The 23,739-nt window shown below is 39.1% G+C and overlaps 1 protein-coding gene across 1 annotated transcript in view; it reads left to right on the top strand.

The window, feature by feature from the left end:
* SYN2 (synapsin II) overlaps positions 1-17,756 on the top strand; it is a 180,484-nt gene extending 162,728 nt beyond the window's left edge. Inside the window, exons 11-13 of the mRNA XM_051793337.1 lie at positions 9,660-9,720; positions 13,498-13,771; positions 16,676-17,756. Coding sequence (XP_051649297.1) covers positions 9,660-9,720; positions 13,498-13,771; positions 16,676-16,811 — 471 coding nt within the window. The 3' untranslated portion in view covers positions 16,812-17,756. The remainder of the gene's footprint in view (positions 1-9,659; positions 9,721-13,497; positions 13,772-16,675) is intronic.
* The last annotated feature ends 5,983 nt before the right edge of the window (positions 17,757-23,739 follow it).

The following is a 23,739-nucleotide window of genomic DNA, read 5'->3' as shown; positions in this document are numbered from 1 at the left end:
ATTGTCGTGACTTAAAGGAAAAAAAAGGCAGCAGCAAGGTGCCTTCCTAAATATATTGGTAGAGAATTTAAAACATTGGCAGAAAGACCCATAAAGAGCAAGGGAAACACTGCTGGGACATACAAATCACAGAACACGGAGTGCAAAACCTTCCCAAGGTTATTAAAGTCAAAACCCATTCCTGAGTCTGTCATATTCCACCCATTCTAGCAGTGGGGAAGGCAGTGACCTCTTTCCCACAGTGTTTGGGTTTCTTTGCATCCCAGCGACATCTTGTGGCTTCTTCTCCTGTGGGATAGGTGATTTGGGGAGTTATCTCTTATTTGTTACTACAATGTATTATAATCATTATAGAAGCTGTAGCACGTTAAACAAGATATTGGCTATATATCTTACAAATAATAAATGCTATTTTAATGTGTTTGTTTCGTTAACTTTATTATTTAAATATGGGATATATTTATATATATATTTTAATATGTTCTTAAGATGTACATGTATATAAGTATGTGTATATATATACACAATGTTTATCTTTGTATAGTTGGAAGGGAAGATGCTTATTTTAATCAATGGGTTTTTTTAACTTCTTAGTTATTTTATGTTTGTGAAAACATAAGACAAACAGCTGTAACTCTTAGATCCTAATAGAAACATCAGGAATTAAGAAGAGCAGAAAATAAACATGTATGGAGCCTGAGCTCACCACATCCTGGTAAAAGGCTACATTTGAGGCACACTTCATCCAGTAAAATTTGTTTGTCACAAGTATAAAATTATACCTTTCTTTTTTCCTACATCAAGGTTGTTTTTTCCCTCTTTGAATATGACTTCTATTTGGGGCAGGTGTTCTGTGTGTCACAGAGGCAGGGAATCAGACTTCAGCTGCTGGCTGAAGGATGACTGTATATTTAAAACAGTCACTATTTCATTACAGAAAGCTTGATGTAATTGAAATATTTGAACTTGACGTGCAGGTATTGTAATCTATTAAAATATAAAAACAAAGTTCATGCAGGAAAATAAATCCTAAGACTTTCAATGTTGACAGTAATTAAAAACTAATGGGACATAACTTACAAATGCTCAGCAGAGATTTTACCAATAAGTTGATCATGAAAGTGAAAGTAACCTATTCCAAAATACTTCCTGAGCTCCTGAACCAGCAGATGGAGTGATTGCTAAGGGAGGTACAGATGTGCTGCTCAGTTCTGTTCCTTACTGAGTCTCCCTCTGCACAGGAGTCACAGGTAAATTCCTGGGTATGTCCTAGTGATAAAACTCTGCATAAATGCTTTTGGATGTTAACTGTGAATCAAAACACTAATAATTGCTTATCTTTCTTAGCTTGTTTCAAAGTAATGTGCCAAGACCTAGTTAATAGTGTTCTTTCTGAGAGGATCTGATGACCTGTAGACTATAGGAGAATATACGAAGGGGCATATATTGAAGGTTTAGAATTGTTTGGTCAAAATTTCTACTATTGACATCAACAGAAATTTGCCCAAATGAAAGAAAGCTTTCTGGGTGTCGCCTGATAATTATTTTTTTTATTTCTGAATATATTGAATGCTTATCACCAGCAGTACACCTGGAAAAAAGATATGATCCCTGCAGAGAGGCTGAGCAAAGCTTGGTAAGAGAAAGGGTTGCTAACAAAATACTCATTAGGTGAGAAGACCAAAGGAAAAAGCCCCCAGGCAACCTGACAGGTTCAAGCTTCAGGCCCAGGATGACTTGGATAACTTCAGTTGTCTGTAGGATATAGTGATTTAGCCTTAGTGCTAATTTTATAATACAGAAGGCAACAAAGTGCTAAAACTGAAAAAAACCAAAACAATTATTACTGCTTAGTACATACTTTTCCAAATTTATTTTATATAAGAACAATACTGTTCTCTTTTTGTCTTCATTCACACAACAAAATGATTCTTTTGGTAACTTTTTTATTATCTTCTGCCAGATGATCTTGTGATAATCTCCCAGTCTGCCAGTGGTATTTAGGATTCTGAATTCCATGGTCACTCGTCTCAAGAAGAAAGAAAAAAACTGGTTTTTAAGTAATAATGAGCCCACCACTATGGAGTAGCCTCTCTGTTCTTAGTCGACTTCTGTGAGAAATGCTTTTTGCTCCCGCAGGCATGTTTTTGGAAACTTCAAAAATTGTCTTCATTCCATTACAGAGCAAACTCCAGCCTTTTCCAAATTAAAACAAGGGAAGCAGTAATTCCATGTCTAGAGAACAGGCAATAGCTGCCACTTACACAAGCAGAACAGGAGAACGAGTCCAAGTTAGATCTCTCTACTTTGTCTTAGTGCTATAATTGCTATCACATAACATACTTTGATTTTATATTTTATCTGATTTTTCATCTATTTTTACTCTCTGATTTTGTTTCTTTAAGCTGGACCTAACAGAAATATCTTTTTTTTGGAGACTCTTCCTTGGGCTCCCTTCGTTTCCCCACTGTTGTGGGTATTTCCTCTCTACTTTTTTTGTTATTATTACCTGCCTCCACTTGACTTTTCTGTTTGATTTCTCTGACCTTTGAATCATAACCTGTTAAGCAAAGTGGTTTGGCTTTACTTCATGTTTAACTTGCAAGGATTCTGCTGCTCTCCCCAGCAATCACTGCAGTTTATTTTGAATAAGGACCATGTGCTAAATATGCGTCAAAATTTTTAAACAAGGATAAGCACCAAGAGAAATTATGGAAGTATCCAAACCAGAGCAGCTCATTTTCAAATGTTCTTGATTTGTCCATAGAAAAAAATAAGCAGCCCACACACACACACACTTCCAACAGTGGAATCTGGTGATGGACCAGGTTCCATCTGTCTGGCTGCCAGGAGAGCAAACTTGTCTTCAGCTGCTTAAATATCCTCCTCCAGTGTCTCTCAACTTCTAGGAGAGACTCAGGGAGCTCATCAGAGTTCAGACCAGCCACTGGTACCCCTGTGTGTGGCTGTGGACTTGTGCAGCACCACGAGGAGCAGGAAAAGAAGCACCATGGGTGGTTGTTCTGCTCTGTTCATACCAGAGTTCTGAACTTCACTTTTATTTGAGGGAGAGCTCAAGTGTCTCACCCAGTCTCTCCTTCCTGTGCTTCCTCCCACTCCACTGCTCTGATGCAGAACTAGTAAGATAAAATGTGGGTTGTGACACTGGATTTGAGTCAGCTCCACCACCTTTTTTTCCTGACTGTCCTTTTTCAAAGCATAAACTTCAATTCTGAATGGATCCAGTAATGATGGATCGTGGTGGCTGAAGGTGAAGTTCTGCAGATCTTAAGCTCTTCCTGTTCGTGCAAGGATCACTTGCCAGCCCATATTTAAAAATGGTAATAATAATAACCTTTTTTTTTTTTTAAGACTGGAGAAGCAGATACAGCACAGCATCAGCCAAAGCCATAGTCCCTGGATCCAAGGGTCAAAACCTTACAGCTTCAGATCTCAGCACAGGATTTTGACACCGTCAAGCTCCAAGGAGTACCTTATCCACTGTGTCCCTGTGTACCCTGGGAAAGGTGTGAGGAAATTTAACTGGCCCCTTTCCCTTGCCTTTCCATCTGTCTGTGAGCTCTTTCCCTGGTAAAAACATGCAGCACACTCATTTAGTCTCAGCACATGGGGGAGCTCGTTCCTATCCCATACTCCACATTCCTTCCTTGTCTGTGGGGAGCAGTTTTTTCACTGGAAAGAGCTGCATGAAAACTGCTGTGCAACTACGTGTTTTTATTGTTCCCTGTTAAAAAACAGAAGTGGAAATCTGGCTTCTTCAAGCAAGAGCTGCAATAAAAAAGCTGCATCCTTGTCCATTAGAATTATTGATTGGCAGCTTCAATATGCGATGCTACTTCAGAAATTCTTTTTCCCTAATAAGTCAACATCCTACTTTTCCTTTAGAAACCTCATCTCCTTGGGGGGTGGGATTATTTTTGTCATAGAAAATAGGGCTGGAATGGCCAATGGGAAGTCAGATGTCTCGTTCTGTCAGGGAAAATCCTGGAGTGTACATGTTGACAGCAGTGAGTCCCCACCAGGGTACTCACCTTCCCTGACAAGCTGGCAGAGGGTTGGAAACAGATGATCTTTAAGGTCCCTTCCAACCCAAACCATTATATGATTCTATGATTTTTAAGACTGTGTGCAAAAATATTCTAGAAGGAAACTATTGGCTAGTAAGTAATTAGTTATCCAGCAATGGAAAGCACTTGGTCTGTGAAATATAAGTTAGAATACTTTTTGATGTTTAAAAAAAAATGCCCTTTTCAGTGCATTTTTTAAATACTATTCCAAGTAAAAATTGTGCTGCATAGCTTGTTTTCTGCTCTGAGCAGTCATTTTCCTTCCCATTCACTGGAAGACCTTAACAGGATTTGAAAGTTTGTTGAGCAATAACAAAAGCTGCTCTAAGTTTTTGAATTCTTTATCACAACTTCGACATAAAGAAACTCTAGGCTGGCATCAGTTTTGCTGAGAGTGTCTTTTCCATACAGATTTCCAAGGCTGAACACTGGTACTCCAAAAAACTGTGAAAAGCAGGAGCCAGCTCTCCTCTAAGTGCCCCCCCCGCACTAGACAATGTGAAGGTGGATTCTTTTTATTGCGTGCTGTATAAACACGCCTCTCCATTGTGGCTGTCACTGGTTCACTGCCTTTCTCAGTCCACAGAGAATGTTTAACATGATAAATAGCAAAACCTTTGTAGTCCTGTTCAGCACCACTGGAATGAAGCAGATACATCACCAGTCCCAGACTCACCTGAAATAGGGTAAGGTCTTGACCAGCAACCAGAAAGCCTCCCTGCCACACTCACTGCACATTAAATGTATAAAGCAGGACACAACAAGTTCCTAAAGAGTTTTGTATTTTTGGGTGCTCCCTATCAGAAAGCCACTTTCAGGATTTCACTGCTTTGCTCCATTATACAATATGTGTTTATTTCCAGCCCGGTTTTATTCAGTTTATAGGCATTTCTTCTTGGTTTGTATTGTCCTTTGGCTTGTTTTTCTGCCTCTAGTTCTTTACCAGTGCAACGTTTATAAAAAGCAACTGTACTGTGTCCAAGTCTTCCTTTTACCAAACCAAGCAAGACGTATTCCTCCAAATGCTGGAGGTAGAACCTCTTCTCTCTGCCCAGGCAGTTTAATAGCACTTTTCTGTGCCAGCTCAGTTTACATTCAGCTTTCCTGAGCAGGGCTGATGTCAGTGATACCCAGCATCATGTCTCACACCTCCTGCAAACACTTCACTGAACCTGTGATGAGATTCTGATTTTTTCACTGCACAAATCTTTCCCATTAGATTTCAGTTAGTGAGCTCTGCATTTCTGACAGATGCATGTTATTATATCATAAATAAATTATTTTGGACATTACATTTAAGGGGTTTTTTCCTTTTTTCTTTTTTCTTTTTTTTTTTTTTTTTGGTAACTTCACACATCAATTTTGTTCTTTCTTTAGAATATTTTGGTCCTATGGTCTTCCAGCTCTGTATATCTACAGCTTTTAGGATCACACTCCTCTTTCTTTTTGCCAGCTTAATTAATGGATATTCTATTTGAGTTCTAAATGCCACTTATATCTTTCCCATGACTTTTTATTCAATAACTGCCTATATCCTCAGCAGCCACTTCCTTACCCATTGTTTAATTCCTGTAGTATTAGTGTTTAACCTTCTCCAGTGTAACTTGTACGTTCCCAGTTGCTAGAGAGAACTGGTAGGGAATCCTGTATTTCATGAGTCAGCTGGTTTTAATTTCTGAGATGAAGAATATTTGATTTTTACCTGCATCTCATTTTTAGCTTTTATCCCACCTGCCATCTTGCCCCTGCTCCTGTATTTATCATAATCTATCACACTTCAAACATTCATTTACTATTGACATCCTACTTAAACTATCTAAATTACCTCTCTCCTTAGCACTCACATTTTTTCTTAGTTCTCCTGTTGCTTAATTGTTCTGCTATTTAGTCTTGTTCCTTTACAAGATCTAACTCAGCTCATATTTTGGCAACTCTCAATTGATCCCTCTACTTCTTGACCTGAAAAATATGGCTTTTCCCTTCAAATATTGAAATACCTAGGAAAAACTTCTGTCCTTGCCTTACAAAGAAAACTAGACGAGACCCAAAACCAACTATACGTGCTCCAACTATAGTTCACAAAGTTTTCAAACTCAGCCAAATCAAAATCAATTTTTACTAGGTCTCTGTTTAGCATCTTTTTTGCCCAAGGGCTATTTCCCTGCCAAGTTGCTGCTTTTGCTCCCACCCATTTCAGCATTCTTCAGACTATTTAAAATTCAAGTGTATATGGATCCAATCTGCATTTATATAAATATACAAGGTAGAAAAGGAAGTAATACCTTGATCAAATTCTAATGCAACATGTTGTGTAGAACAAACAGTTCTTTCCTCCAGTTCTGTCCCTAAAATTCTAAGGAGACTTTCAGGTAAGTATGGAAAGGAAGGAAGTGTTACAGATGAATCTAGAGACATCTGTCTTCTAGATAAGTAGTGGGGTTTCTGCTTTGGCTGTAATTAGCCAATATTCTTAAAGATCCTTATACAACCAAATCATCTCTTCTTACACCCAGAGCTGAGAAATCACTGGAGTATATTTGCAGCATTCATGTGGCTTAGAGGTTTCCACAAGTAAAGCCTTATTTTTTTAGGATAGTTATATAAACAATAAAACCCTTTGAACAGGAGAGCTTCTATAAGCAGTTCTTTATAATGTTATTGTCAACATCAGCAATCCCTTCTCTTTGGGGAACTTGGATGTGATATAAAAGTCGTGTTCCTTAAAATGAAAACCAAAAAGGCTCCTTATGCCATCAGTTACCACACCTCGCTCGGGTAATCCTAAACCATACCAAACACTGTCCTTTTATACTGATAATTTTACTCTTTAGCCCTGAGCATCCAGATAAGAAACTATGAAGGGTCATTTTTCATGGTATATGCTGCATTTAATGTTTGATTTGATGAATTAGCAATAGGCAAGTTTGTAGATCAGAACTGTATTACCGGAAAACGTGTTTGTGCTAAAAGGAGGTAGTAGGGTGAGATTCTAGGCTGGGCAACAAAGGAGAACAGAAAAAACCAAGAAGGATGAATAAATCTGCAGGACAGGGCTGGTCCAGCATCTCTGCTCAGAGAGGCTGTGCTGCCTGTGAGGAGCGAGCAGCTCTCACAATTACATTGGCACAGCACCTTGGAGAGGTGAGATTGAACAGTCTGGAGTTAATGTGCCAACAACTGGTGTTTTAGAAGAAGCCTGGATTTTATTAAAGGTCTTGGCTCAGGACAGCAAACGAGGCTGGTTCAAAGCCTGTCTTTAATATCAAGTATCAAGGTTTCTGACTGAAAGAAAGACTCATGAAAAGGGCTGGATTACTACAGACCACTGAAAAACCATGAGTAAGATTTCTCAATTAGGAATGTAATGCTAATTAGACTTTTTGGGTCAGCCTGGGTGGGTTGGCTAATTAGCCAAAGTAATATACCCATGTGATTGGCCTGGAGTGTGGGTGAGGTTCCTGGAAGCACCAGGTGATATCTGGTGGAAAAAAAAGGATGTGTGGGTGGTAAAATCAGGACAGCTGCAGTCAGTGACTGGAGAGGGGGAAATACATCTTCAACAGAAAATGCACAAAGGCTCTAAATTTTCAGAAGAGTTTAGGTAAGGATTAGCAAGCTCCTATAATGTTTATTGAAAGCTTAATTTAGGATAAAATAATTTCTTTGTAAGATGGAGAGATATGCAGATTGCATGAGTGCTGGTGTTGTCACGCCAAGTCAGCTCAGTTGTGTGATAAAACCCAAGACCATTTCAGGGCAATAACAAATGGCAGATTTGCTTCATCCTCAAAGCATGGAGGAGACAGAGGCCCTGCAGTTGTTGTTTTAACATTAAAGTAGATGCAAATTCAAACTGCCAGCCTGTGTTTTCAGTTTCTAAATAAAACATGAGTTTTACCTACGTAATCTTTTGTTTCGGTAGAAAAATGATAACACTCGTGTCCTTCCTAGTCACCCTCTGCCCCTGCAGAGAGCACACAGGTTGGGTTATGGCCCTGCCTAAGCCTACCATATGGTGATCACAGTCCTTGTGATTATGAAATATTATGTGTGCTTGCTGACAGTGCTTCAGAAGAGAACTCTTGGACTTCCTTAGGCCCAATGCCTGTGGTTTCCTCTGAGAGCACTGGCTGTGTCACAGGAGGCTCTCTCTGGTGCCCGGGCACAGAGGAGGCTGCCAGGTGCACCAGAACAATGGGATAGGAAAGGACTTGGCTCCTCCAGGGCAGCTTTTCAAGGTTTCCACTGTGGGCTGATTGCCCCGGTCTCCAGGGAGCTCCTGCTGGAAATGCACATTGTTCCAGTGAGTGGATCCCACAAACACTCCAGGTCCTGAACATGGAGAGGAGAGCACAGCAGCTTTTACATGTGGTTCAGAAAATTAGAGGAAGGAGGGAAACAAAACAGAGAGGACTTTAACCCACACTAAAGCAGTACAAAATTTTCTGCCGGCTGTGTCTTTCCTTACAAAATTCTCTTATTTTCTATATATACTCATCCTCACAACGATGCTAACCAAGAACTATGTAACTGGGCCAGGTCATACAAGGAGCAGAGTTTGTACATATCGCTTTTATTCCTCATTTGGGCTTCTGAAGGTTGGTAACACTGAATAATTTGAGTTTTAGACCTGTCCTCTGTCCTTTTATTTATGTAGCTGAAGCAGACAAAGCAATTTGCAACAGCTGCATGTGATGGAGAGTTGTCTTGTAACATTTAAAACTGTAAGTGCTGGATTGCTGTGCAGGAATTCACAGCTCAATGACTAAGATTTATTCTGTAGTTATAAGACCAATTGCAAATCTACCAGGAAAAAACAGTAAGCCTTGCAAGAAACATGTTTAATTGATTTTACATTTACTATTTAATAAATTCTGAGGGTTTTCCCTCTTGACAGATGGCAATTTAATTTCTGGATTCTTAAAGAGAAAAAAAAACCCTAAGCTATTATGCCCAGTGATTTAACATATTGCACATTTCAAAATATTAGAGATGGGAGGATGTTCTGCTCCACGGTTTTGGTTCAGGCCCATCTTTTCCTCTCAACAAGTTTACATGTGAAAAAGATACTGCCAAATAAATCTCCTCAAAGTGAAACTATGGCTGCAAAACACCCTGCTGTGCTCACACTTGTGGATACAAGTGAACAGAGTTGTAAATAAATTATTTCTTAAATTACACAGAGATATCTGTTGAAATCTATTTCCTAGTCAGTCTATCCTAAAAAAACCAGAGCAAAAGTACTGAGATACAGAAAAGTCATTCACAGTTCTAGGAACTGAGGAGAAAGACCTTGCACAAATGGAGGTAGGTTTGAGCAGGCATTCCTTGTGTTGTGATCACATGCTGCAAAGGGAAAACAATTTTTTTAAGAGCTTTGGATTAGCCCAAGATTCATATATCATGTCAGACAGCAACTAAATTAAAAAATGTTATCTGGAATAAATTTTAAGTGTATGTTCAGCCCCAACACTAAAGAAGTTTCTAATGAAAATAAAGACAAATCAGTGGAAAATTGGAACTAAGCTACTCTAATTTTTTTTCTCTTCTGTTTTCAAATGTATTTTCCAGAGTGGATCACTAAAGGAGCCAGAGCCAAACAAAATACCACCTCAGCGACCACCACCTCAAGGTTGTTTACAGTACATTCTCGACTGTAATGGCGTTGCAGTAGGACCAAAACAAGTCCAGGCTACTTAGATAATTGAGACTAAAAGCAAGGGTTAAAGCAAAAAATGAAAAAAAAAAAAAAAGGGAAAAAAAAGGAAAGGAAAAGAAATGAACACAAACAATCTCAAAAGCAAACATCTCAATTTTGTTCAGTTTTTGCATTGTTTCAGTGCTGACCTGGACTGTGTTTTTTCTATGCAGTGTCAACTCTCCCGTCTGGTTGTTTCTTTGTTCCTGTCTGTGCGTGTAATGCTTTACAAACTTTCCTCTGTAAAACTTGTGATTTCAGGGCTGTTGTCAACAGTGTACAAAGAATGTGCCTCTCTAGAGCCCCGTGCAACTGTACATTATGGATGGTTAGACAGTATTTTTGGAGTATTATATATATATATATATATATATATCGTTCAGTAAAATACCACCGAGGTGCAAATCTAAATTCTTTTGCTTACTCTGTGAGTGTGTGCACACTGTACTCATAGCCTTTATTTTTGTGTGCATGACTAATAGGTAGGTGATCCAGATATATTTTTAAAAGTCTAGATTAGAATTTGCTAGTGAGGCTTTTTATTTATAATTTTATAAAGTTTATTAACATTTGAGTTTTACTTATACACAAGTGGAAGTCTGATATTTCAGTGACTCCATAAAATACAGTTCTTCCCAAGGAATATTTAAAATATCTTCTATTTTACATACTGGTATTCATATTTTTAGTAAATCTGCATTAAATTATTAGCTACAAAGCTATGTAAATGGGCCACCTATGTGCAATATCTCAGTGAAAGTGTAGTTAATGTATCCTATTTCAATTAAGTAGTACCTTTTGCTGTCATTCTGAATTAGTAATCTATGGATATTTTTAATGAAAACTAATGCAAATACTTTCAAAAAATCTTATACTTACCTAAGATTTAAATCCCAGGTTGTTTAGTGAAAAGTACCTCAAGGACTGTTAAACTTCCTTTAAGAGCTCATTTTTTTTCAAATGCTGAGATGTGAAGGGATGGCAGACCAAGGTACCTTTAACCAGCCAGGGATGTTGCTCTTGGATTAGAATGCAAGACAACAGTGTCAGTGGTTTTCTTTACCAACTCAGGCCTATCTACTGTTTTACACCTAGGATTATCCAGATAGTTATAAAGAAAATCCAGTCCCGACATTGTCCACATTAATAAGGTTTATAATAATTGCTTGACATCAAAGATGCAAAAAGACTTGAGATGCCTGACAAGTGCTAGATTTTCTGTAGGTAAATTATTTGTGATTTTTACAGAACCCATTTACAATGTAATGGTTATGAGAACTCCACAGGCAGGCAGTTAATCTGTTGTGAGAAATCTAGCCCAGAGTCACAGGCTGCACACTAGTGGCATACCAGAGAGCTTAGTTGCAAATGAGCCACAAAACTATAATTTTCGTCTTGAATATGTACAAAGATGAGTAGTGGCCATTAGTTTCGTGCAAACAATTATGTTTAAAGGGAAAACAGCCTTATGTTCTACTTCTGTTTTCCCTACAAGCACTGGAAAAAATTATCAGTGAGTCTCATCATTCTTAGTGTTTCTTTTATTTGTACAAGCTGGCTGGTGAGATGAGAATTAAGGTATGCATTATTAGCTATTTAAATGTTTGTGGTAAGTGCTACTGTTTACTACCTATCAGTAAATTACATGAATATTTTGCTTTAGTGATCAGCATTTGTCTGGGTCAGTGAGTATTCCAATGATGGCATTGGCTATTTTGTTCTATATTAAGAAAATTTCACTTAGAATCAGGTTCACAAATCCTTCCCTCCAGACACCCTAAAAGTGAAGAAACCATACTGCCCTGGGGTGGAGAAATGAATCTGATGACTGATTTTCTTTCAAGCAGTTGGTATTTTGTTTTGCATGGAGTAGTACCAGTGATCACAAGTGCTTTTCACACGACATTTGTGTGCTGTGTGTGAACAGAAGGGTGTTCCAGGCAGGATTTTAGCCTGTTGACTGTCAAGGATTTGCAGGGGCACACAGTATTCCTACATCCCACAGCCAAGACACAAGCCAAAATGTCTCTCTGCATGTCAGCATGCTTAGGTGCAATATTGTGGGTAACAGGGAACAGATGTTTTACAGTGTAGGCTTAATGTTCACTTTTGTTGACTTATTTTTGGTAAAAGTTTCTTTCATGATTGTTGCCTTTTGTACAACCCAGCTGCAAGAAAGTGAGCAAATGCTGGAAATGTGACAGCAGTATATCTTTTATGTGAAATATCTTGTACAGCTTAATGTGCAATAAAAGAAAGTTATATCTGTCTTCAGTGTAAAGTTTCTGGCATTCAAGCCTGTATGTACAAGTGGGGGAAAAAAACCTTTCTGGGTTTCAATACTGAGTGAAAGGAGGCTAATAAGAAAATGATCCTTATTAAGATGTTGCAAGACCATGTTATCACCTTCAAATATTTCCTACAAAAGGGGTTCAAATTAATAAACAATGAAGGCACATTCCTTAACATACAGTACGTGCTATTTATCTTTCTACATCACACTAACACACTGCTACGGCTGTATGAAAACTTACTGAAGCATTAGCACGTGCTGTTGTCAGACACATACACTGGAATCTCATGTAGCAAGGAGAAAGCTGACTACACCAGCAATTTAAAACCAAAAAAACACATGTATTGCAGCAGTACCTCCAAATACGAAGGTTTTCTTTTAAGACCTGACTAGATGAAGTCTTTCACTTGCACTAAATATCTGTGTAAGACTAAAAATTCCCAGATATCTAGAACATCTAGATCAGTTGTGTTCTATAGTATTTACTGTTCAGCAAAGCTCTTTTCCTGAGTGAAACGATACAAAGAAATACTCAGAATTTCACCCCATCCTTTCTTCCCCTAAAGGCAGATGTCCTGTGTGCATGTCATGTGCAAGAACTAAGATTCAGTTATAACATTCAGTCCAGAAAACCACAATCAGACATGGGGTATGAGATAAAAGCAACCCACTGATATCTGACACAGCACTATTTCAGTTAGAAAGCAGAAAAAAACCTGCTGTACGATGATGTAGCATCTTTCAGCCATGGATTTCACAAACTAAGTCTCTACTACACGTTGCATTTTCACACTTAATGCAGTAGCTTGCCAGTATCCTTCCTTTTCAGGGGAAAGATCATCTTGGTGAAGAATTAGTAATGACTTTCTTGTGTTTCTTGTAATGTTCTTGACATATCTCACTAAGGGGTTAAGTAAGTTATTAAAATACTTTAAATTAGCCAGAAAATTTCAGTATAAAGTTGTTTTACTGCTGTAAGAGTGAATCTGAGAGACCTATTACAGAAATAATTTAAAAACTTTGGAGGAACAAAACTGCAATAACTACACAGAAAATAGTAACTATATTGCTGAAATAGATATTACTGTTATTTCACAGCCTCTCCTTAACTCAAGCCAACATTATTCTGGGTGTAACTCCGTTGATTTGGTTTGAAGTCAGTACCTCTACTGCTGGGATAAATTGGGTAGTATTTAGCAATTTAAAGGGTGAATCATGGGTGCTCCAAGCAAGTTACTAATGTATGGAGTGTGATTAGTAGTATTGACTACCTGAAAGTACGATCCATATTAATAGAATTTTGCCTCAGAAGTAGAATTAATCACGTTCGAGGATTATTTTAAAGTGTTGGATGTGAAGTCTAATAAGGACTCTTTGAAACTATAAGATTATGAAGTTTTTCTTGTGCTGAAACCTAGGGGGCCCAGTGCAACCCCAAGGAATGCAATCCCAAAGCCAGGAGCCATTGCAGCCCCAGCGCATGTTCCCCCCGGGGCAGTCAGCAAAGCCCTCAACTTCCCAGCCACAGCGTCCACCCGGACCCACCACCCAGCAGCCACGGCCCCAGGCTCAAGGTCCTCCCAGCACCAGATTATCAAAGGAAGCAGAGCCACAGCCACAGCCACAGCCAGCTCCACAGCCTGCTCCACAGCCTGCTCCACAACAGAAGCCTCAGTCTCATCCACAACTTAAGTAAGATTTGCTTTATCCATTTTATTTTCTCCTCGTAACACAGATCTTGCTGCCATAACTGTAATTTGGGAGTTGGGCTAATATTCAGGAAAAAAAATGGACATATGTTCTCAGGTTTAAAATGAGGTTAAAGTATTTCAAAATATTCAAAATATTTGAATATTTTGGGTGGTGGAACAGGCTCCCCAGGGAGCAGCACCAAGCCTGACAGAGCTCAAGGAGTGTTTGGATGATCCTCTCAGGCACATGGTGTGACTCTTGGGGGTGGTCCTGTACAGGGCCAGGAGTTGGACTCAGTGATCCTTGTGAGTCCCTTCCAACTTGGCATATTCTGTAATTCTGTGATACCTGTTTATGGTTAGTAATTCAGTATCATCTGTTATATCCTAAGCACTGCACAAAATTTCATTTAGTAGTTGTGCAATCTCTGCCCTAGTGAGGTCTGAAAACACATCATCTTTCTGCTCTTTGTTTCCTCCTTTTGGTGCCACTGACTCACAAGCTGGGTGTGCTGTAAGTCTGCACACAAAGAGGAAGTCTTATCTATTTAAACTTTTAACCTTGCAGTCACTCAGACAACAGATTCCATTTCCAAAGGCCTATCTCAGAAACAATCCCAGTGAACACTTTGGACAGTGGCTGCCAAATTGTTTCTTTACAGCTGCACTTGGTCCATGGTTGGGTGGTGGCACTGACTGTAGAGCCCAGGTGATGCACAGAAAAGGCTGCACAGAACTGTCTCTGGGTATCTCACTTCTGGAAGATTCCTTACAATAAGGAATCCTCACAGCTTAAACCCAGCCGGAAACAGAAAACTTGGGGAAGTTTTTAGCAGTGATTTGCAGTTTTTCAGCACATAAATCCTATTGCTGGTGGAATCACAGGCACATTCTCCTTAGTTTGATACGTAAAAGACTGGCATGTAGGCTTTTTTTCATCCCAGGAACACAGATCCCCTTGTTCCACCCACTCATATGTTTAATAGGGGTGGGAAACAACTCTGAGTCCTCCCCTGAGCCCCACTGAGTGGAAGAGAGACACTAGATGACAAAAGGCAAAGATGAGGGTATTTTCCTTGCCTTCATAGGACAGTGTATTTCTTTATTCTGTTTTATAATCCTAAAACTCAAGTTCATTGATCCATCATTTAAGTATACATAGTGAATAGAGAGGTCGATTTTCTTAAGCAAGATGGAAACTAGTTTGTGGTTTGAAACTTAACTTGACAACTCCTGACATTGAAGAAAAGCAGCTAAGAACAGTTACAGGACTGTACCATTTCCAACTTTCTCCCTTTAGTTCTTTGTTCACATCTAGATTCATTTTTCTCTTCTTCAAATGGAAGAGTGTCTATTTAAAACAAAATAACAAAGGAGAAATTAAAGTTTTTAAGATGTAAGTCATAATGAGAGTAGTTTTTCTAACTTTCAGAAGCAGTTTTAGGTCCACACCAAGGCTCAGATCTCCTGCCTGTAGGATTAACTCTATTTGCATGTGTATGCTTTGTATTCACCCACATGCTGTTGCCCAACCTGTATGTACATGTTATTAATCTGTGAATAAATATTTAATTAGGCTACTTATTGTGTTACTAATCAAGTCAAGTGCTGCTTCCCACCCTCCCTCTTTCAGTGAGTACAAACAAACATTTATCAGTCTATTCTCATTAGCACAACTATAATTTATGAAAAACCTAAAACGCCTGTAGCACTGTTTGCTGTACATTATTAGTTTAGAAGTAGAGAGGCTGCAAACCATGAAGAGTCTCAAGCAATCAGAATAAGAAAAGTGTTTTAGTTTTACTATAGCCAAAACTGAAATCTATTGTACTGAGATAAAAATGAAATCAGTTAACTAGTTCTACTAATTCAGGGATGTCTTTGTAAGAAGTTTATAACTCAATTATGTATTCTATTTAAATCCAAGCCTATTTTTTAGATATTATTTTAATTGACAAATCAGGAGTTAAAGTTTTAAACTTTGGCTATTTTCTTTCTTGTTTTCCTTGTGTGTTATGTGTTTCATGCTTATGGAAACTCACACAGAAGTGACATGATAGCACTAAGGATGGAGTAGCATTGCTAGACTAACTGCCTATAGGCAAGAAAAATTATATCTGATTTGCAGTATTTTTTAAAGCTATAAACTGTCATTAAGCCTCCATTAAGGATCTAATGTCCAATATGTAGAGAGAGAGAGAGAGAAAGAGAGAGCACATTACAACTTTCGGATTCATTCTTCAAACTCTTGCCAATATACCTAATTTTTCTTTGTGCATAACTGTTTTCAGCCATAACAAACCCAGTTATTAATTGTCCATGTTCAGTTGTGATTTGGATTTAGTAGGCAGGACCCCATTTTTCTCAGGTTCTAATTTACACCATCCAGTTTACTGGAATACAATGTTTCAGATCTGTAAAAAGAAAACAAACCACCAGTGTGTGCCTTAAAAAAATGTTTTCCTCAGATATTAAGTCAAAGTGCAGGATGAATGTGGTGGGTTGCCCATTACTGCGTTGCTTGTGGTCAATGCCCATTTTGTTCACTGTCTAGGGAATGGCTGGAGCTGTGTCAGGGCAGGGTCAGGTTGGATCTCAGCCAAAGGTTCTTCCCCCAGAGGCTGGTTGGGCACTGCCCAGGCTCCCCAGGGCAGTGGGCACAGCCCCAAGGCTGCCAGAGCTCCAGGAGGGTTTGGATGATCCTCTGGGACACAGGGGGTGACTCTTGGGGATGGGCCTGTGCAGGACTGAGGGTTGGACTCGATGATCCCTGTGGGTCCCTTCCAGCTGAGCACATTCTGTGGTTCCATGATTTTCCTGTTCTCCTCACTGGCACAAGTGATGAATGGACAGAAGCTGGGGGACAATGTGACCGAAGCAAACCTGTTGTGTTTTTGTCTTGCAGCAAGTCTCAGTCTTTGACAAACGCCTTCAGCTTCACAGAATCCTCCTTCTTCCGATCATCTGTGAATGAAGACGAAGCAAAAGCTGAAACCATCCGAAACTTGAGGAAATCCTTTGCTAGTCTCTTTTCTGATTAGCCAGCTTCATCTAAATGCATCCAACATATAGTCTGAAAACTCTGTGAATATTCCATAGGTTTTGTTTTCCCTGTTCCAGTACCCTTCTCTACTGTGCTAACTGTTGTATTAAGCAATATGTTAAACTTACAGAAAAAAAATAAGTAGCAGGAGGACTTTGATGAGATCCCATCCAAGAACGTGTATAAACATCTGTAAAGAATGAAGGGTTCAATTGCTACCACAGAATGTTGAAGTCTGAGGTCCTTATCCATTGTAATATTGTGGCCTTACTGTGACTGAAGTATATAATCCTATTTGAGACTCCTTTGTAGAACTGTGTTAATAAAGCATTGAGGAATGGGTTTCTCCTTGCTTTACCCATTCCCAATGCATTGCAATGCATGTGTATTTTGTGTGTAAATGTTTTGTACCGCAAAAGTATAGTCTTGACTTGTTCTTGCCTCCCAGATTTAGGAGGCATTTCACACTGACATTGTCAAGCCACATAAATAATGTGAGAAATTGAAGCAGTTTCTTCCTCCTTATACAATCCTTCCATCAGCTGGTTGTAGACTTCTGATGTATTGCTGAGAGTTATCAGTACAATAAATGTCATAAATAGAGTGTAAATGTACTACTGTATCTCCATATGTCTATTTAAATTTATTTCCAAACTGTAACCATAACTGGGTTTAGTTGCAAAGAATATGCATGATGTTACCCCTATTTTTGTGAACACCTTCTAATAAATGTAAAGTCCCATGCCTGATTTAAAAAAAATGTCTTCTACAAAGCTTGTTTTAATGTCAATATATATTGTCTATTTTGAGTGATATCAAAAGGGTAGCTTTATGATTATAAAATATTTGGACACAAACCACAGCTGTAAGAAAATAAACTATCACAATTAATTCCTTTGTTGAATCAGCATAATAAAAAAAATGTATAAATTCTGGGAATCACATTTACATTTTCTAGTAAGTAGTGTCTTTTAAAAATATTTAACTTGTGAAAACATAAATGATCCCAGACTTTGAGGAAGTAGCTGCATTTAAAAAAAAAATAATTCTAAATCAACCTGAAGTTCATTAATAATCTCTAGGTTATCCATTTCCAAAAGATTATTGGGTCTTTTTGCCTATGACACAGTATTCCTTGCCAGGAAACGGTGCTAAAAGGGGAAACAAGAAAAAAATAACTGTAATATTAACGTCTGAGGGAGAAAAAGAGCAACACCACAGTAACTTAAAAACCAAATGGGTTTTGTAATGGGTTTGTAGAGACACATCTGTTTGCCTCAGAAATTTTAGCTCCTGGAGATCTGGTAGTTTATGAAGCCTGGGTAAATCAGTCAACCTTTGCTGACATCAGTCCTGTCAGCAGTTTTGGATTCCTTTGGGTGAGGAGCCTGGCTGGGGCCGGGAGGTTGGCAGTGAAGGATGGAAACTTGGCTGTGCAGTGATGTCAGAGCTGGGTTCGGACACGAGCCTCGGATGGCTGTGCCTGTCAGCAGGCTTGGCTTGGCTGAGGACCTGAGCACACATTCCCTGAAAAGCAGGCACGTCCAAATCCCTCACAGCCAACACATTTGGCACCTTTGGGGACTGATGGCGAGGCCTGACTCTTCCAGAGTTCAACAACCATGCCCAGAACAATGCAGGTGAAGACTAAAAGGAATTTCTGGGTGAATTTGCACTGCAACATTGGAAACAGATACAGAGCATTACCCTCTGTAAGATGGAATCTCAGTCCCCCACCTTTGGAATGACCCTCGGAGGAGCTCTCTTACTCACTGACAATTCTCTCTTCTTTCAGGATGAATGCACTGTGTACAGAAGCCTGTAGTTTAGTCGATGAATTCTGTGACAAAAACAGAATGCTTTAACAGTTAAGAGTTTATATTAGTTCATATAGATCAACTATACTTTGATTTTTTTCAAGCTTTGTCCCCCTCACTGGATTGAAACACCCTCCACTGGGCTGCAATAACAACCTCGAGCACTTACAGAGCCTTTCATGTCTGAGAGGCACTTTACTTTAAGATTAGAAAGATTAATCAAAGTTGCTAACACAAATTAATTACTGCTACAGAGAAAGCATAGTAATTATGCATAGTTTGGCATGTGTCATGATTAGTACATGCCTAGTTTCAGCAATATTTAGTACAATATGAATTACAGGTAGTTCATTAGTCCAGCCCCAGATTTCGACTTGAGGCAAAGTTTCTCGCTCATATAAAATTCCCTCCCACCTCTTCCTGGGAGAAAACGGGTTTCACTACAGTCTTTGTTTTACCATCTGGAACAAAAATAAGAAAGAAAGGAAAGAAAAAAGAGAGCAAGATGATGCAATCAAATCTGTATGGTGTATCCTCCCACACAATGTACATAACACATTGCCTCTCCACAATGCCAGAACTTCTTTATGCCTCCGAGCGTGCTAAAGCGTGTCGCACACAAGCTGGTGCCTGCTTGTGTTCCTCCTGCAGTTTCATGTTTAAGACATTTCTAAGCAATCTATAACACATCTCCAAAATACTAATCTCTGGGAAAAAAAAGAGTTTTTATGAAAAGTCTGTTCAATCTTGGATAGCCCATTTTGTCTTGCTTCGTTAAAAAGGCTGTGCTTCGGCTTCATGTGCAAGCTCTGAACACCCAGTTTTCCAGTGGAATGCTGTATAGGGATGCACAGGTGGTAACACAGGAGTGGCTGTGGTTGCTCATCTCTATGAACCTCAGCCCAGGAACACAAGGGCTGTACTTCATTTGCACCTTTCCATACAAATGCAGCTTATGATGCCACAGGTTTCTGTGCATGGCACTCCATCCTTTTTCATCTTTCACTTATAAATCAGGATAGCGTGAAGGCTACAAGAGCTACTAATCAAGTTTAGTCTTGAGATTGAGACGGAGCCACTTTCTGACCATTAGGCCTGAAGCTAATTCAAAACACTGAAGCAGATTTCAAGAGATTGTAATTATGGTCAGAGTGACTAATCTAGCTTTGAAACAACCACTAACTCTCCAGTAAAAATTAGTCAAAATAGTACTAAGGTACTTTGTAAACACTGTGTGTGCTTTGCATACTTCCTACTTCACTCAAACAAAGTCCCTTCTCTGAGCCAGCGCTGGCTCCATGACCAGCTCACGTACAATAAAGCTCCTGTTTGCAGAGCTGAGAAAGTCAGGGCACGTTGTCTGGGCACGGACAGGGCTGTTGCCACAGTTCGGTTGAACGCTGCAAACAAAGTTCCCAGTGAGTTGTCCATCAAGAGCAGCTGCCAGCAAGGAAGCAAGAGGCTGAATAAGTCCAGCCCAGCTCTCGAGTGCTTTTTTAGGTGTCATATCTCAGTAGCCCGATCTCCGTCTGTCTCAGGAACCGGGAGAGCCACACAGATGAGATGGGATCTGTGGGGACCTGGGCCACACCAGCTGGAGGCTGGGCAGGGGAGATAAAGGTGATCCAAAAAGGCACTACTTGCCAAGGGTTGGGACTGAGTTTCCTTTTCTCTCTGGACACTCAGCTGTCCCATCCTTCAGAACCATCCCAACTTCCAACACAGAGTAAGAGGCAGCTTAATTGGGCTCTGCCTTTGTGTTTCCCCTGGCAAAACAAAGCTGTTTAGCTACAAACAAAGAGGTGTTTGCAAATTTTGATCGCTAGTAGAGTTTATTTTTCCACACCAAAAGTAACTAGGAGTGATTATTCACTCACAGCAATTTAAGAAAGCTCACCTAAACTATCACACGTGCCACTACAGATGAATTTAAGTTCTGAAAAACAATACAGGTCTCCAACATGGAAATGCCTTTTATTAGACACACATTTCTAAATGAGCACAAATTTTTGAGATGTTTTTTAAATCTTGTATTGAAAGATTCAAAGTGAGCATGTAAAATTAGTCATTCATTTTGTAAATGCACATTCAGTTATGTAAATATGCAGCCAAATTTCCAAAATCCCATTTTTCTTATTTCCTCTACTTTTTCCTCTTTTCAAGGGAAAATATTCCACGTTGATTTGTTCCTCTGTCATTAAATTATTGCAGCTCAAAAATTAACTCAATATTAAGAATGATAATTAAACTTTTTTAAAAGAGAAAGAATTCAAACAATGTCTACAGCATCGAGTAAGCCCTTTAAATTTAAAATAAGCCAGGAAGAATGACAGAAAGATTATCCCCCTGTTTGACATTAAGATAATCCAGGAGAAACATGTTTGAGGGTTATTTTCCCTCACAAATAACAATACAAAAAATTAGAAAGAGGATCAATTTAAACAAAACAAATAAAATTAACAGAATTTTTGGCTTTTGCTGGGACTGGAGTTTTAACTTCTTTCTAGTGGTGTTTAAAAACTGATCCACTTCACATCATTTAACACTGCAGTTTCCCAGTACAGGATGTGTATGATGGAGAGGGTCCCTGAATTTACAGCTAAATCTCCATTCTATAAAAGTAATGGATGGTAACAGGTAAAATGGAAGGTAACCTGACAATGGATTTGACTGGGAGCTAACTCATTACTCGTGGGTTTTATTAGCATTTTTCTCCTCTCCTATTTCTACTTTCCATGCATGTTCCTGTTTCTCTGACCAGTCCCAATGAGCAAAATTCTACTTCAAGGCTTTATAAGTTCTAAGGAGCCATTTTTTATTTAAAGTCAAGATTTTGAGTTTTCATCATTGCCTTGCACTTCCCAACACCACGAAGATAGTGACAGTAAGCAGGAAAAAATGGAAGCTGACTGTTCATGTTCTTCCCTTGCTTTCTTAACTAAAAATGAAATTTTGGTAAAAGATTCTGTAGATTTAAAAAGCACCTACACAGTCAATACAAAAGAACTGTTGTCTCTCCAGATGAGAAAAGAAAGAAAAGAAACAAGTAGTGTATGTGGGCTGGTACTTAACTCTTTTTTAGTTTGGGAGTTACTTCTCAGAAGTCTGTTACAAGTGTTTGAGGTGGTGTAAGGACTTAAAATTATACAGTTTTATCTGCTCCATCAGTCACAGAATTTCTACAGTGAAGAAACTCTAGATAGTACTTCAGATGCCCGAAACTAAAATTAACAGGAGCTGTGCTTCATTAGTGCGCCATGTTCCCTTTTGGGTTTGTAGCAAAACCTAAAGTGTGGATTTCTTTTTCCTATAAGAACAATGAAGATGATCATCCAAAGAACTAACATGGACCATGGATGTTAGATTATTAGTAGTTCTACCACTAAGGAAAAGTAAGATAAGTTGATGCTTCTTTTCCACTGCCCCTTAGATATTTCACATAAAATTCTGACATCTCAGTCTCCTGACATTTTGTTTGTGGGAGCTGGGACTATTAAGCAAAATTTCAGACAATCAGAAAAATATGTTGATGTGAGAGGAGATATTTATTTCTTTCCCACCCACCACAGTAAAACCTGAGCATCTCACAGCCTCACTCCTACCATGCCTCCTCCCCTGAAGCTGAGTGAGGCAAAGCATCCTTTCACTAAGTGCACAATGCCTTAAGCCAACACCTCACTTGCCAAGGGTGCTCTAACTGGAGATCTATTGTACAGATCTCTCCAACTGGTGATTATGTAAATCTTCCAGATGGGCCCTTTAAACAGTAGATTGCTATCCTGATTCTATCTATCATCACTAAATACTTCATAATTTTGGCTGGTTCAAGCCAAACTGCTGTAGTCTCTGCTTTTTGCACGTTTTTCTTTCTTTGCAACCCATGTTGACTGTAGTTTCACGAGAATGGGGATATCTTAGGCATGCTTTCCCCATGTACAATTTTTTTTTATCCTCAGTCATGCACAGCCTGAGCCCACAAACTCCACTGGCCTCAAGCAGTAAGAAACATAGTGTGCTACGAAAAGGCTACCACTGGAATTTAGTGTGCAAACAAACTGTGCTGCCAGGGTGACACAGGGACTCACAGTCCACATGTGATCTGTCTCACACAATAGATCCACCAAACAGTTCTCAGTGCCAGGTACTCCAGCTTCAGAAAAAGGAAATGTTCCTTTCCTCCCCTCTCCTCGTGGGGAAATGGAAATTAGTCACTCCCAATCCACTCACTGAACCAGGACTAATTACTACCTAGAAATGATGGTAAATCCCAGCTGTGCTGGGCTTCAGTGAACTGTTTGTCTTGGGGACAATTTCAGTATCTTAGCAGCCAGTGCTGGATGCTTCACCTTAAAACTCCTGTGGAACTGGGTAGTTTCCATATAGAATGGATTCTACCCCTGATATTGTTACTGCACAATCCAAACCAAACATTCGTCTTTTAGCACTTGAAAATGGGTGTTGCACCCACTGCGACTCACTGTGAAAAGGTCTTTTCTCATTGCTTGGTGGAAATGTAACAAATTTGGGTATATGGAGGAGACCTGTAACTGAAAGGCCTCTGCCCCACCTGTTATGGGAAAGTCTCTGAACTAGGATCAAGGAAGCATTCTTTTTCTTATTTAGATGGTTTTTTGTCTGTTTGCAAGTCATGACTTAATCTATTGAAAAAGCAAAATGGTCGTTTTAAAAGTTCAGTGTCTCAATTTCTTCTCCCCTTCACCTGGAAGTGAACTTCAATTTAACATTACACTATAATATATATTCCTTTACTCAGCTTTGTTCTAGGGTACATTTTTGAAGACATTAGCATTTTTCACACCTTTTTTTTACTAGAAAGGGAAAGCATGTGCATTGACTCTGGGCCACAGAGAGCTGATGTAATTTCATGGCAAGAAGACTCCTGCTGCCCTTAAGAATGTTAGTACAAGTTCTGAACTGACTTACCCTCCTCTGGAATAATTACGCATTCCACTCTGGCACATTTCATCATGCAATTCTCCTGCTTTGTAGATTACATGTCTTGAGGAGGTACAAAAGGGAAGAGCAAAGACTGTGTTATTTCTATATATGCATCTAACAAAATTATATATACACACACACCTCAAATAG

This window comes from Manacus candei, unplaced genomic scaffold (genome assembly GCF_025592945.1).
Source record: "Manacus candei isolate 608988 ecotype Guabito, Panama unplaced genomic scaffold, ASM2559294v1 h1tg000036l, whole genome shotgun sequence".
Classification (NCBI taxonomy): Eukaryota; Metazoa; Chordata; class Aves; order Passeriformes; family Pipridae; genus Manacus; species Manacus candei.
This window is presented reverse-complemented; position numbering and strand designations above follow the sequence as displayed.